This window comes from Prionailurus bengalensis, chromosome E3 (assembly GCF_016509475.1).
Source record: "Prionailurus bengalensis isolate Pbe53 chromosome E3, Fcat_Pben_1.1_paternal_pri, whole genome shotgun sequence".
NCBI classification, from domain to species: Eukaryota; Metazoa; Chordata; class Mammalia; order Carnivora; family Felidae; genus Prionailurus; species Prionailurus bengalensis.
The window spans coordinates 7,332,675-7,347,295 of record NC_057357.1 but is presented as its reverse complement, the minus strand read 5'-3'; the positions used below and the strand labels follow the sequence as shown (position 1 = coordinate 7,347,295).

The following is a 14,621-nucleotide window of genomic DNA, read 5'->3' as shown; positions in this document are numbered from 1 at the left end:
AACAAAAATACATGCTACTAAAATTCCATGGAAAAAAATTTTTGAGGCTGTTTGAGGCATCATCCATGAGCTTTGGTCTCAAAGCAGATACAGGTGCCCAAGAAAAAAAGCAAGACCTGGCTCCTACCTGAGTTTCTCTGAAGGGATTCCAATTGGCTGAAAACCCACAGTCCTATTTGGCTAAGCATATTATCAAAAAGAATCTAACCATTTAATTCAGGTAAACAGGAAGACCACTGATGAGCAACTCCCAGCCTGTAGTGGCCCAACACTCCTCACCTAGCTTTGGAATATGGTCCTCCTAGAGAAGGCCAAGCTCAAGCCAGGTCAGCCCGCAGGTCCTACAGACCAGAAGCCAGAGACTCATGAAAAGCCTTTCCCTGGGTTTGGCTGCTAGCTGGCTACAAGCTTTGCCAAGCTTGTCTGGGAAGTGGGGAAAAAAGAGCTGATTCTGCATCTGGATCACAACACTGCTAAGGAGAAGCAGCCTAGTGTCTCAGATAGTGGATGACATCTCAGATATATTTATGGACTGGCTACTAGAGGCTCATGGAGACAGTGGAGAGGCCAGGAAATCATCTGCTAAATCAAAATTAAACATCATGGCTATCTACCATAGTTATCTAAGAAATATGTGATAAAATAATGTGTTTCAAAGTAGACTGAGTAATACAACTGTGTTGAAGTCATCATTTATCTGATTTACAATAAAAAATGGGGAGAAAAAAACCTTAGAGTAAAAGAATCTAATATTAAAAGGCACCACAAAACAAATCACATCTTATAATTATAGTACCATGTCAACAAGACAAACTCACCCAGCATCCAGCATTTGAAAGCATAGCACTACAACAACACTGCATTGTAGTCCATGCTCATTACACAGATATTTTAAACAGAATTTTAAACAGAAAGGAAACCTTTTAGTGATGGCAAAATAAGAAAGTGTAAACAGTACAAATACTGTATCTTCTCATTAAGTATTTTTAAATGCCTACAAACATCTCTATTTTGCCTGAATCGGCACTTATGTAAAACACATCACTACCACCTCATCAGTCCCAGTTGGCAACTGAGAGCCTCCCAGATGACAAGGATCTGTGTATTGACAGATGTATTGACAGAGACTATCCGGTAGCAAGAGGTAGGTGGCGAATGCATTTCAAGGCAAGACACTGACAAGGACCAAGGACAAAGGCTCAGATCCCAGGTCCAGAGAGTTTATGGGAGTACCCATGGGTTCCACCTTAGGAGGTTCTGAAGATCAAATATATTCACTAAAATGTAGGCTCCACGAGGTCAGGGACTTTCCCCATTTTATTTACTAATATATGGCAAGCACCTAAGAGTTCCTGGCACACTGTTGGGCCTCAATAAATATGTGTGGAATGATAAAGTGGAAATAGAAAAAAAAGCATCTTATATGCTATAAAATGCCATCAAATACAGTGTATAAATAATAGTTCATCTTTCAGATTTATTTAATTAGATCTTTATGTAGAACTGAACACTTTTTAAAATACTTTCATGTTTATTCGGTAATCAATAGCAAAATATTAATTTCCTATTGGATGGGTGGATAGTTGTTACAGTACAAGGAATAATGGGGAAACTATACAAATGAGGGTATGCTGTTACAGAGACAAAGGGGGTAAAAATAAAGTAAAATAAACAAGGCTGCCTGAAAGATCCTAACTAGGGAGGGGAAGATCCAGCACCTGAGTGGCAGGGCAGAACGAGTGAGCACCAGAAGACTACCCTCTCAAACAGCACGTACCACAAACATAACTTAGAATGTCTGGAGCTATTAATGGTTCTGTGTGTGTTCCCACTGCTAAATCACCAGTTCCGGGAGGCTCACAGCTCATGTGCCTCATTCACCACTGTGCTCCCAGCACCAGACACAGTAGCTGTTCAATAAATACTTGTTAAGTGGAAAAGAAGAGAGGCAGAGTCTGAACTAATGATTTTGCAGGTCGATAAAGCCCTCATCTCAATGAGGTGTAACTTGCCAACATGGGACAAAACTTTGTCAGACTTGCTCGAGAGGCGTACATGACATCCCAATGAAGGAGAAAAACTTCAACCTGAACTGAAGTTCAGGATATAATTTCCCAAAAGACAGTAAAAAACAGTTTGCACCACTTGGATAAGAGACGTGAGGAGCTGTGCTCTCTGGAAACTCAAAATAAATCAGGCATTGCCTTGCTTTTGTTTGACAACAAATGGAAAGAAAATGGTTCAAAGTGCCTTTCTGCACCCTATCACTCTACCACTCCCTCCTCAAAGCCCTTCAGTGAGGAAAGACGAATGCATCCTCCAATGGGATCTCCCTCCACTTGGCGATTCTGAAAGGTCCTACACCTTCCAGCACCTTCCTTTCGTAAAAAAGGTGCATCCTTACTGTGCCAGGGTCTCCTGGCGATGCTGAGTTTTCTGATGCCGATTGAGGATGGACCTCTGGTTGAAGCTCCTCCCGCAGGCTGGACAGTGGTAGGGCTTCTCCCCAGTGTGGATCCTCTGGTGTCTGACCAATCGCTCCCCTTTACTGAACCGCTTCCCACACACCTGACACCCATACGGCTTCTCCCCGGTGTGGGCTCGCCGGTGCACAGCCAGGTTTGCGTTCCTGCTGAAGCTCTTGCCGCACTCACAAGTGTAGGGCTTCTCCCCTGTGTGAGTTCTCCGATGCACCTGCAGATGCTGCCTCCGGCTAAAGCTTTTCCAGCAGTCACCACACTTGTAAGGCTTCTCCCCTGTGTGACTCCTCTGGTGGACCTCGAGGTGGTGCCTCTGACTGAACGTTTTCCAGCACTCACTGCACACATAGGGTCTCTTTCCCAGGTGGGTTCTCTGGTGCTTCATGAGGTACTCTCTCAAGGTGAACCCCTTCCCACACTCAACACACCCATAGGATTTCTCTTCTTCATGGGTTCGCTGGTGTCTGACAAGATTTGAGCTCCGACTGAAGCCTTTTCCACACTCGGGGCACTGAAAAGGCTTCCAAAAGGAGCTGTGGGTCTTGAGGTCATCGGGCAGGGGTATGACACCATGCTGAGGAGGAGGCGGCCCTGGCATGTTTCCCACAGAGCTACTGGGCTCCTGCTCACAGGTTCTTCCAAGCTCAGGGCTCTGGAGTGTGGCTTCCCCAAACCTCTCTGCCGTCACCCGAGCAAGCGCCCCCTTGAGGTCTGCCTGCTGGGTTTTAGACTCCTTTTCCTTGCTCCCAATGCCTACAGGACAAAGGAGATACAAGCTAATTCTGTAGCAGTTATGAAAGTAAAGTTCTATGTTAGAACTTGGCTTCTAAAGATGTCCCATTAACAGTTCTTTCTTTTTCCCTTTGACCAATAACCTCAATACGGTTTTCTTTCATGGACTCTAAAACCAGACTTCACTTTACCTTTTCCCACTTTGTTACTGACTGAATGAATGTTTGTGTCTTCCCCAAATTCATAGGTTGAAAACCTAAGCTCCAACATGATGATATCAGGAGATGGGCTGTTCAGGAAGTTATAAGGTACAGTCATTAGGGTGGAGCCCCCATGATGGGATCAGTGTCCTTATAAAAAGAGGAAGGGAAACCAGAGCTCTTAGCACAGAAATCATGTGAGCATGATCCCTCATGATGGGAGAGGCAAAGACACAGGATAGATCCCTCAATCCCACAATCTTACTCTGTCTGCCATGTGAAGACAGTGAGGTGGCAGCCAGCTACAAGCCAGGAGGAGGGCGCTCTCCAGACACTGAATCTACAGGAACCTTGATCTTGAACTTCTCAGCCTCCAGAACTCGGAGAAATAAATGTTTGTTGTTTTAAGCCACTGGCTTATAATATTCTATTGTAGCAACCTGAGCTAAAACTCTCCATATCTCTTTTACAGAATAGTCTGCCAAATCTTAATGTGCTCTCAGTTAATTTTCTAACTCAGACTTGTATTTCCTTCTAAATCTAACTCAATGATTTCCTTGAAGAAACATTCCCTGATTACTCTCTTAGCTATGTCTCTTCAGCACATTTATACTGAATTAGCACTTTGTTTATTGTGCACTTATTTATACACGACCTTGTTGAAAATGCCATTTTACATTCCTCAAGGTGTTCTCCCTGCCCTAGAGATTATAAACCTATTCCAGCTTATTCCATCCAGGTGGGCTACTTGAGAGTTCTCCATAGCCTCCATACACTTGCTCAGCACATGGTCCCTGCCCCCGCTCCTCCCTCCACCTAACCAGATTTTATTAATCTGAGTCTCCTGGGAGACTGTCACATGCTTACTAACTACTGGATGAATGAATGAATCCGATCTGTCACTGACTTCTACCGGACTGAAATGTGCGTGAATGCTGCTGAAATGCCTCAACCCTTCTAGAAGTTCTTTCTCTGATCCCTGTTTCACTCTCTCTAAATTAACAGAACAATTGTTTACAGAACAGGCGGAAGGGGAGGTGAACAAAAGGGAAGGCCCTAGGAAGCAAAAGAGCCAAGACAGAAAAAAAGAGAGGAGGGGAACCTGGCTCAGTCAATATAGCATGTGACTCTTGATCTCAGGGCTGTGAGCTCAAGCCCCACATTGGGTATAGAAATTACTTAAAAATAAAATCTTAAAAAAAAAAGAGAGAGAAAGAGACAAAAATGACAAGCAGCACTTAGGCACAGAAAGAGTCCTTTCAGGTAAGGCCGTTAAAACACAAAAAGGAAAACATCACATGCCTAAACAAATATGAAGGACACAGCTGTCACCTCTGACAGATTCTTCTATAAACTTTCCATGAAAGTAAAGATGCACAAAACGTAACTGTAGGATTCAAAGAATTTTCATAATGAACACAACTATATAAAAAGCATCCAGTTCAAGAAACTACCAGTATCCAGAAAGCCCTCTCCCAGCCCCTTCAGTGACTATATTCTGCCACCCCCTGGCTAACATGCTATTCAAACTTTTATCAGCATAAAGTACTTTTACCTGGTCTTGAACTTTGTGCAGTGGATTCAAATATTGTTTCTGGATCCTTCCACTCATTATTATCCTTGTAAGATTCACCCATATTATGGAATGTAGCTATAGTTACACTATGCTCTTTTTCATTGGTATGACACTGTCAGAATATATTGTAATCTATTTATGAACTTGACTGATATTCATTTGGGTAATTTCCAGTTTTCAGGTGTTACGAATAGTAAAACTGACACTAAATGCAATGCACGAGTCTTAGCTGGACCCTGGGGAGATGTGAGTATGTGCTAGGTATTATGTATCATAGAATTCTAGTTTCTCGGGCCTAATCCAAAACAGCTATCAATGCAGGAGCCACAAGTACATGGGAATAAATCACAGGAAGACCTGATGGTTCAGACAGCCAGTAGACAGTATGCATGGGAAATGGACCTTGGCCCACCCAGACTCCGCATAAATGCTTATGGAAGTGCTTGGGTCGTTTGAAACAGTGAGAACAGCACAAGAATACAACCAGAGTCTCTAGAACAGTCAGATGGCAGGGACGGGGGGCAGGGCAGGTATAAAAATCCTCTGGAATAAGAGGGCAGAATCATTCCAACACACAGCAGCATCACCAGCAGAGGGTCCCTGGGGGCATCAAGGCACTAGAATATTGGTATCCCCACCATCTCAGCTGTGTTGCAAGAGGTCCTGAACCGCATAGTTATGTCTGAAGGTTTCCACATCCTCTACCATCTACAGAAGTCTTGTATCTCAGGACGCCTGGATGGCTTAGTCGATTAAGCGTCCAACTTCTGCTCTGGTCATGATCTCACAGTTCATAGGTTCAAGCCCCATGTCAGGCTCTGTACTGACAGCTCAGAGCCTGGAGCCTGCTTCGAATTCTGTGTCTCCCTTTCTCTCTGCCCCTCCCCTCTCTCTCTCTCTCTCTCTGTCAAAAACAAATAAACATTTTTTAATAATAGTTTTTAATAAAAAAAGAAGTCTTACATCTCTTTGTAACACATGTTGGCATCCTTTGGCCACTCACATCACTGCCATGGTGTGACAACCCTGTCCTGGACCCAGGTCTCCTGAGCCCCTCCTCTAGGGCCCCTTACACTACTCCACAAGGACCATTATTCCGTGCATTTGGACTCTTCATATGAACTGCTAAGATCGCAAAGGCAAGGGACTTTAACTCTTCATAGTGACTGGCAGAGTACTGGCCACAATACCAAATAAATATTTTTGGGTGAATAAATGAATGTTGACTGACTCATAAAGGAATAATATTTGTATAGCTAATAAAAGTATCTAACACTATCATATTCACCAAATGCTAAGATTTATCATCTCACTTAATCCTCACGACGCCATGAGAGCTCTGTGAATGTCCCCATTTTGCGACTGAAGAAACGGAAGCCCAGAAAGGTCACAGTAAGTGGTGGAGCCAGGACCGGTTCTCTCATGCACTAAAGGCAGTACAGTGATACTCTCATTTATCCCTCAACATATTTCAAGATGGAAAAATGCCAGGTGGGGTGGAGTCAGGACAGATGAGCAGTCAGCACATACTCAAAAAGTTATGAAAAGAAAAGCAGAGGGAACAGAGGAAAGGGTTGTTCCCACTCACGTTTCTTTTCCTCTCCCTCTCCAACCTGCAGAGATACCACCACTCCGGCAGTCTCCAGCCCCTGCAGTGCCCTCCCCGGCTTCCCCGCCAGGGCCTCTCCCTGTACTTCGCCAGGCTCACTCTTCCTCCTTCTCTTGCTGCTCCTCCTCCTGTGAGCACTTTCCATGTGCATCATGGTCTCACCCTTCCAGCTCCAACCCCAGGTAAAACCTAGCCACCACCTGAGACAGACCCAGCCCAGGCTCTGCTTGCTCTGTGACAGGGGCCCACATCGAGCAGCTGGGCATTCTCTGTACACACGCCTGGTGCTCCGAAGGCTGCCCTACCGTTAGTCCTGCCCCAACACAAAGCTGCAAAGTTGGAGCCAGTGCCTGAGGGGCACTCAATAAATCCCTGCTGAGGGAACGAGACACAAGATCGTCTTTTGCTTTCAAGCCTGCGTGGGTACTCTTCAGTCAGAGACAGAATAGGTGCTCCAGGAATCCTAATGAGCAACCTGTCTCATCACAGCCAGTACAACTACCTTGTGTTTTCTTGCCCCCTCGTTGGTTCCTCTCCCGACAGGAAAGCACATGCCCGGCTCCTTAAACCCTGGGTCCACACTCTTTCCTTGGACCCATTTACTTGCCTTCTTTTGTTGGTAGCACCAGGTTCTGAAATCTGGGGCAAGGGCAAGAACTCCAACCTGTAACTTTCACAACTCCTCAGTTTCTTACCTTTGGGATGGAAACAGTCTTACCTGGAGGTGAGACCCCACAGTCCTGGGGTTCCACATATTCCCCAAAACAGTCTATCTGGGCTGGGGTCACATGTCTCCATTCCTCCTCAGGGAAGGCCAGAGTCATATCTTTAAATGGTCCCAACCCCTGAAACAACAGAAGAGTGTTATGGATAAAGAAATAATCCCAAAGTAGGAAGAGTCTAAAAGCGGAAGCAAACACAGGGATAATACTCTAGGGAAGAACAGAGCAAGAGACAGAAGGAACCAGACCCCTAGATGGTCTTGGGAGCACAAGTCCCTACCTCTTGGTAGTTTAAGGACAGGGAAGTAATGGACTTGTCTGAGCTACTATATTTCCGAGTCTCTGCTGCAGACACCTAGGTTGTACCTTAACAACCACAACACGTAATTCCTGCTTTTCAATTGCCTCCACTCAATCCTCAAGCTTGATCAAGACCCAGAGCTATTTATCCCTTCATCTAAAACTGATCTTCCCTCAAAGGGAAGTAAATATTTGGGCAGGCCTTGTCTTAAGAACAATACTGTATTAAAATAAATTCTGGGGCGCCTGGGTGGCTCAGTCGGTTAAGCAGCCGACTTCAGCTCAGGTCACGATCTTGCGGTCCGTGAGTTCGAGCCCCGCGTCGGGCTCTGGGCTGATGGCTCAGAGCCTTGAGCTTGCTTCCGATTCTGTGTCTCCCTCTCTCTCTGCCCCTCCCCCGTTCATGCTCTGTCTCTCTCTGTCTCAAAAATAAATAAAAAACGTTAAAAAAAATTTTTAAATAAATTCAGTACTGGGCGCCTGGGTGGCTCAGTAAGTTAAGCAACTGACTTCAGTTCAGATCATGATCTCACAGTCGTGGGTTTGAGTCCCACATCAGGCTCTGAGCTGACAGTGCAAAGCCTGCTTCAGATTTTGTGTCTCCCTCTCTCTCTGTCCCTCCCCTGCTTGTGCACACACACATTCTCTGTCTCTCTCTAAAATAAACATTTAAAAAAACAGTAATAAAATAAAATAAATTCACTATCATCCACAACACCATGAAGAACTATTACGGCAAAAAAGAGGGTCTGGAAAAATTAAAACATGCTATCATCCTTCATCTCCTCCAAAACACATGCTAGGGAAACAGAAACAGGAAATGGTACAGGCATAAAACTTGCCCAAACAGTGCTTTAGCTAGACCAGATTTGAGTCATTATTTTTTTCTGACAAATGACCCCTTTCCTTCTACCTTCCTTCTATAAGGACTCTTCACTTTAAAACTCACTGTCTCTTGGACACCTGGGTGGTTCAGTTGGTTAAGCATCCAACTCTTGATTGCAGCTCAGGTCAATCTCATGATTCATGTGTTTGAGCCCCACATCGAGCCCTGCGCTGGACTCCACACTGAATGCAGAATCCTGCTTGGGATTCTCAATCTCTCCCTCTCTCTCTGCCCCTTCCCTGCTCTCTCTCTCTCTCTCTCTCTCTCAAAATAAAAAACAAAACACTCACTGTCCCCTTCAAAAAGGTGCCACACTGGAAATCTCCCACCTCCCTGGTAACACTCAACACAGAGTAGACATGACAAGAGTGCCCCAACTGTGCTCATTACCCCCATATGTGGCAGGCAAAGAAGTCAAAAAAGGCCAAATCTTGGTGTAGTCGGGGTAGAGGCCAGAGGGAACACTCTGCTCAGTGTTCCAGGGAGTCTCCAACCCTGAGTCAGCTACATTCCTGCTGACACGGGAGGAGGAGAGGATCCCAAGGAAAAGCAGCAGCAAAAGTATCCCTAAAGACGATCTACAAAGGATATTGATTTCCTGATCGACCACCACTGCCTAGATCAAGCTTATAGGGTTTCTATCAATAATGTCTTCCTCCTCAGTAAAAATACAGAGTCAATTAAAAAAAAAAAGTCACAGAGCAATAAAATCAACTGAATTGAGCCTCATGCCTGGGCCCTAAGGCATAAGGCTCAACTCAACAAATCAGGATGACAAAGTGGAGAAAACAAAGCTATCATATCCATCAGAACAAGAAAGGTACAATAATTCAACGTGTGGGTGGCGCTTTGTTGTGCAGGGAAACTTTGGGGAAGGTGAATCTCATTCAAAGCAACGTCAGAAAGGCAGAAGTACAGCTCACCTGGGGTCCAGATGAAAGGAACCCAGCTGCCATCTCTTGGTCTCTGGTGTTCACTGGAGGGAGGCCAGAACCAGCCTGAAGAACTGGCAGAGCTAAGCAAAGGGAAAAAAAAGCATGAGAAAGATTAGTGCTGTCTTGTAGTTAGCTTGTTCAAAGGTGTCCACTGCCTGACACACAGAACCCAGGAACCTTAAGGAGACTCCACACAGACCTACCCTCTTCTCAACTGGGCAGATGGTCTCGACCCAATGTACCCTGGCCCTTGAAGGCTATTCATGCTCTCTGGTCACACTCTGGGAATACTCTTTGAGAACCTCAAAGAATACTCTTTGGGAACCTCTTTGAGATTCAGTAACACAATGAAGTCATACATTACTTTTAGGGATATGGTTTGTCTGCCCACTTAAAAAATCCCCCTATATGTCACCTGCATATTTCCAGGAAGTTTCTAGAAGGGATGTGAGGGAAAGAAGAGAAGAAATGGTAAGAGAACACAACCCCAGATATCCCCTGCAAAAATCAGAGAGTCAAGGTATAGAAAACAATTTCACTTCATCTGTTTCCTACTGAAGTCAAGGAAGTAATCAGGAAAACTCCTAATTACAGCTCACAGATAACTTATTTATCAATTGCTGGGCTTGTAAAGGAGGGTCACAAAGCGCAGTTTTCTGCATCCTTACTTCTTTACTGTTCACATCTTACCCTGCTCCTGGAAGGCTTGTGTCCCAGCTCCAGGGTCTTGACTGAGTTGCTCCTCAGTGCCTTGGTCTAGGCCTTGAACTCCTTCCCCATGGGGCATCCCCCACTCAGGCTTGACCTCCACTGGCCCCAGGTGAACACCTGGTTCCCAAGGGCCTCTGCAAAGTGCTGTCTCCTCCCGTTCTCCCTGCACGAGGCATGGAACCTAAGAACAGTCCCCAACACCTATTAGAATGAGGCCTGGGTGAGGGAGTTGAATTAAAACCTAAAAAGAGAACAAAGAAAAGGACCATTCCAACTGCAAGAGGAGGACAAAGCCGGCTCAGCTCTTCCCCAGGACATCAGTGAGAAGGTGAAAAAGAGGTTAACCTCTCTTTATCAGGCTCCGAGCAACAGTTATGTGTCCCTGCCCTTTTACAAGGATCCCTCCTGCCTGCCTCAATACTGACCAAATTCCACCAGGAATAATATCACAGAGAGACTAAATATTGTTTGGTTGACAACTTTAGCCCAAAATGCTCTCTACTAGGAAAAAAATCCCCCAATTATAAATGCTGAAAGTAAAAAATACAAAGCCTTGATTCAGCAGTGAATTAGCTAGTGAGAAAAACTTGCTCTAAAAACAGCGAGGAAAATCAGGACAACTCACACTGTGATACACTCACAAAAACAGGCCCTTCTTGGTCTACTTTTAAGCTCATGAATTGGGAATAAAAAAATAATTCTTAGGATTACAGAGGAAGTCACGAATAACTGCAGTAGGAAAAGGAAGAATAAACTAAAGAAAGATGATTACTTGCAAGCAAAACAGTAATGTTCAGTCCTACTCTCTTCTTTCCCAGCCAACAATAAGGTGACTATACCACAGAATGACAAACATGTGGCCAGAGTCCCAAGGAAGCATCTGAGATGCAGTTACTCGGTGTCACCAGAACACCACCACAGAACCACTAACGTGAGCCACTTGAGCCAACGTCCCAGATATCGAAACAGCACTGTTTAGACAATGCTTCTTAATAATAATATTCATCCAATTGGAATTCCCCACTTTCCACATGCATCTCTGCCCAAAGAGAAGGAGTCTATGAGGGATCTTCAAATTGGTCACGACTACCTTCTTTGGGCCTGGGGCTCACAAAGGAAATATGGCCAGGCCTTTGTCCTGATGACCAGAAAGGAAGCTAACAGCTCTTCTACAGGCCCTGCATCTTCCTTGGGAATGGCTTCTCATGCTGAAAACTCCACTGCCTTCCAAAAAGTACCTCAGGGAGTCTGGGAGCAGATGAAGGAGACTGTACACCTCATCTACTCCCACTGCTTCTTCAAACCTTTCAATTCTTTAAATATCCCCTTCCCATACCGACAAAACAAGACCCAGATACCCCCTTCTCACCCACCGCCTTGGCCTCCAACGTTCTCTCTGTGAAGTCCTCCACCATGGCCACAAGAGCCTTGCCACTCTCCAAGCCATGCTCCCGAATCCAGGCATAGAACTCCCGTGGCAGGATGGTCAGGAACTGCTCCAGCACCAGCAGCTCCATGATCTGCTCCTTGGTATGCAGCTCAGGCCTCAGCCACTGGCGACAGAGTTCCTGGAGTTCCCTGAGGGCTTCCTGAGGACCAGCTGCCTCCTGGTAGCGGAACTGCCGAAACCTCAGACGAAAAGTCTCAGGACTAGGGTCCTCCCTTCCCCTGGCCCATGGCAACTCTTTCTCCAGCTTTACCACAGGAACACCCATCTGTTGCTGGGGGTCTTCTGCCATCCCTGGACGCTCCTTTAGCATCTTCACACTCCTCCCAGAAGACTGAGGGTCTATTGGGAAGACCAGACAAACAATAATGGCAGCATAAGTGAGACAAGGAAAGGTCAGTCCATCACAGTTCTTTGTCTACATCAATGGATATTCTGCTGGAGAGCATAATTAGTTTCTGTGAAGCAGAACAAAAGACCAAACACATATCCTGAAAATCATGCCAATTCAATTCAGTAAGTATTTGGTAACCACCTAGTATGTGAAGAAAAATGTAAAAAGTTTACTTTATCCCCACAAACATTGTAGGATCTCATTAGGGAGATAACACTAAAATCAGAAAATATAAAATAGGTTATAATTAGATGAGTCACCAGGGCCTACTCTTCCAACACTGTAAGAATTAACACGTTCAGGGGCGCCTGGGTGGCGCAGTTGGTTAAGCATCCAACTCCAGCCAGGTCACGATCTCGCGGTCCGTGAGTTCGAGCCCCGCGTCAGGCTCTGGGCTGATGGCTCGGAGCCTGGAGCCTGTTTCCGATTCTGTGTCTCCCTCTCTCTCTGCCCCTCCCCCGTTCATGCTCTGTCTCTCTCTGTCCCAAAAATAAATAAACATTGAAAAAAAAAATTTTTTTTTAAAGAATTAACACGTTCAACAAATATATGTGCCAGGCCTGCAGAAACTAGAAATATAATACAGAACAAGACAAACAAGGCACCTGTCCTTTGAAACTCATATACTAGTGCAACAGACAGAAAAAAACAAATACAAGCAAATAAGTTAAAATTAAATGGAGATAACTTCTAGAAAGGAAATGTGTAGGGTGGTCTGTTAATGGGGGATGAATAACTTAAAGAAGGCTCTTCTGAAGAGATGACACTTAGGCTGAGACCCACCGATGAGTATGAGCCAGTCATTCAGAGATTTTTCCAGGCACCAGACTTGAGGTCAGAAATTACTCCACATGTCTGAGAATAAGGCGATGGGAGTGAAGCTTTGGCAAAGTTAAGTGAGGGACAGAGCCGCACGAGAAGAAGTGACAGAGGCAGGCAGAACCAGATTATCCAGGAAATGGGCCACACTAAGAATTATGGCTTAATCTTCTTATTTTAGCAGGGAGCTATATGTTTTTACATTGCCTGGCGTAAAAGGTCATTTTGCCTGGCGTATGTCAACAGAGAATAGGTTAGAGAGAAAAAGAAGGGAAGCAGCACTTAACAGTGGTCCAAGCAGGAGATGATCAAGATGGTGGCAAAGATGCAGAAAGAGTCGAGACATATTTTGGAGGTAAAACCAAAAGACTTACTGGTGGCTTGGATGTGACCATGTGTCACATGTTGAAAACAACAGAGTGACATATATATCATTAAAATTAACGAAAAGACTTTTAACTTGTGTAGGCTTTACCATTTAGAAAGCCTCTGAACACACACATACAATTATGTATAGGGAGTATTACTCCCCTTACTTTTCAAAGACGACACTGAAGATGTAAGAGGTTAGACGGCTGGCCAAACTCTGCCTCCCAAAAGATACGGTACAGATGAGAAACACAGGAAGTCAAAATGAGAGAAAGGTTAACGTAGGTTCAACTACTCATGAAAAAGGTTTGGGCGCCTGGGTGGCTCAGTCGGTGGAGCGTCTGACTTCAGCTCATGTCATGATCCCATGGTTCATGAACTGGAGCCCCTTTTCGGGCGCTGCTGTCAGCACAGAGCCTGCTTGGGATCCTCTGTCCCCTTCTCTCTCTGCCCCTCCCCCACTTAAGCTCTCTCTCAAAAATGAATAAAAATTTAAAAAAAGAAGAAGAAGAGGCTTATACCAGACTAGAGAATGAGTACTATTTAATTTCATGATGGGCTTGGGTTGGAGGTGAGGGGTATGTAGGCTGGGAGTCCAAAGTGGGGAAGGGGCTCCATTTTTAGAGGGAAAGACCACTCTTAATGCAACAGAGAATAAGCAACTAGCAGGAGATTCGTCCGAAGCTTCTACTTAATATTCTATTGTGTGTTTGTGTACTTCTACATCCTTCCTAAACCTACTTTACGTTTTCAGTCGATTCATTTTTCATTTTGCTACATCTATTGAGATTTCTCTTTCACGACTTTCTAGCTACTGCATTTCTTCACACCCCTATCGCATTACCATACTACAGCACAAATGTTAACCGACGTGTCCCCGACGACCAGATTCTCTAAAGGCAAGAAAGGTCTTCATTCATCTTTCATCCCTGGTACTTCACGAAGAGAAAGAAGGCTTGAAAAGAAGTCATTCTTTAAGTGAGTCTCCCACGTCTCGCTCTAAAATGACTACTTTCGATTTTCAGAGAGATCCGCGTCGGTTCAAGGTCTCGAGTTCGTGGACGCCCCCGCGCTGAGGTAACCTAGGCGCGGCGGGACCAACGTCGCTCCCACCTGAACCCCCGGGTCGCGCCCGCCGGGCCCCGGTGCCGCGGGAGGCAGCTCCGGGGAAACGCGCCGCCCGCTGTGTCAGCCCCGCCGCCTCCGCCAACGCCTCCGCGACCCGCAGCCGCACCGAAAGCCGGCCCCCACACCCGCCGCATCCGCCGCCGGCCCGCCGCCCCGCGAAGCCCTGCGACGCCCCAGAACGGCTCTCACCCTCAGCCCCTCAGCCACGACGACCCGACCCGAGCCCTCAGAGACCGGATGTGGGCCGCGGACGCTGTCAGACAGGTGCGTGAGGAAAGAGCCCCTTCCGCTTCCTCTCTAGGGCTCTCGGAGG

At 45.7% G+C, this 14,621-nt stretch overlaps 1 protein-coding gene across 2 annotated transcripts; it reads right to left on the bottom strand.

Annotated features, from left to right (window-relative positions):
* Positions 1-1,455: 1,455 nt before the first annotated feature.
* On the bottom strand, positions 1,456-14,608 carry ZSCAN25 (zinc finger and SCAN domain containing 25). 2 transcript variants are annotated; one of them, XM_043561234.1, is made up of 6 exons: positions 14,498-14,608; positions 11,525-11,940; positions 10,131-10,332; positions 9,429-9,520; positions 7,316-7,442; positions 1,456-3,233 (listed from the first exon to the last, which is right to left on the bottom strand). In XM_043561234.1, the coding sequence occupies exons 2-6, from the start codon at positions 11,909-11,911 to the stop codon at positions 2,401-2,403; spliced, it is 1,641 nt and encodes a 546-aa protein (XP_043417169.1). In that variant the 5' UTR covers positions 11,912-11,940; positions 14,498-14,608; the 3' UTR covers positions 1,456-2,400. The 2 variants fall into 2 exon arrangements, with proteins under 2 accessions (XP_043417169.1, XP_043417170.1); XM_043561235.1 differs by lacking the exon at positions 14,498-14,608 and having other exon boundaries at positions 11,521-11,625.
* Between the last annotated feature and the right edge of the window lie 13 nt (positions 14,609-14,621).

Excerpts from the sequence above, each read along its gene's own strand:
- ZSCAN25 (XM_043561234.1), bottom strand. The coding sequence starts at position 11,911 with ATGCTAAAGGAGCGTCCAGGGATGGCAGAAGACCCCCAGCAACAGATG. Across the intron at positions 10,333-11,524 it reads GAACGTTGGAGGCCAAGGCG|GTTCCATGCCTCGTGCAGGG; the intron begins GTGGGTGAGAAG and ends GACTGTTCTTAG. Across the intron at positions 3,234-7,315 it reads CTGTGGGGTCTCACCTCCAG|GCATTGGGAGCAAGGAAAAG; the intron begins GTAAGACTGTTT and ends TTTGTCCTGTAG.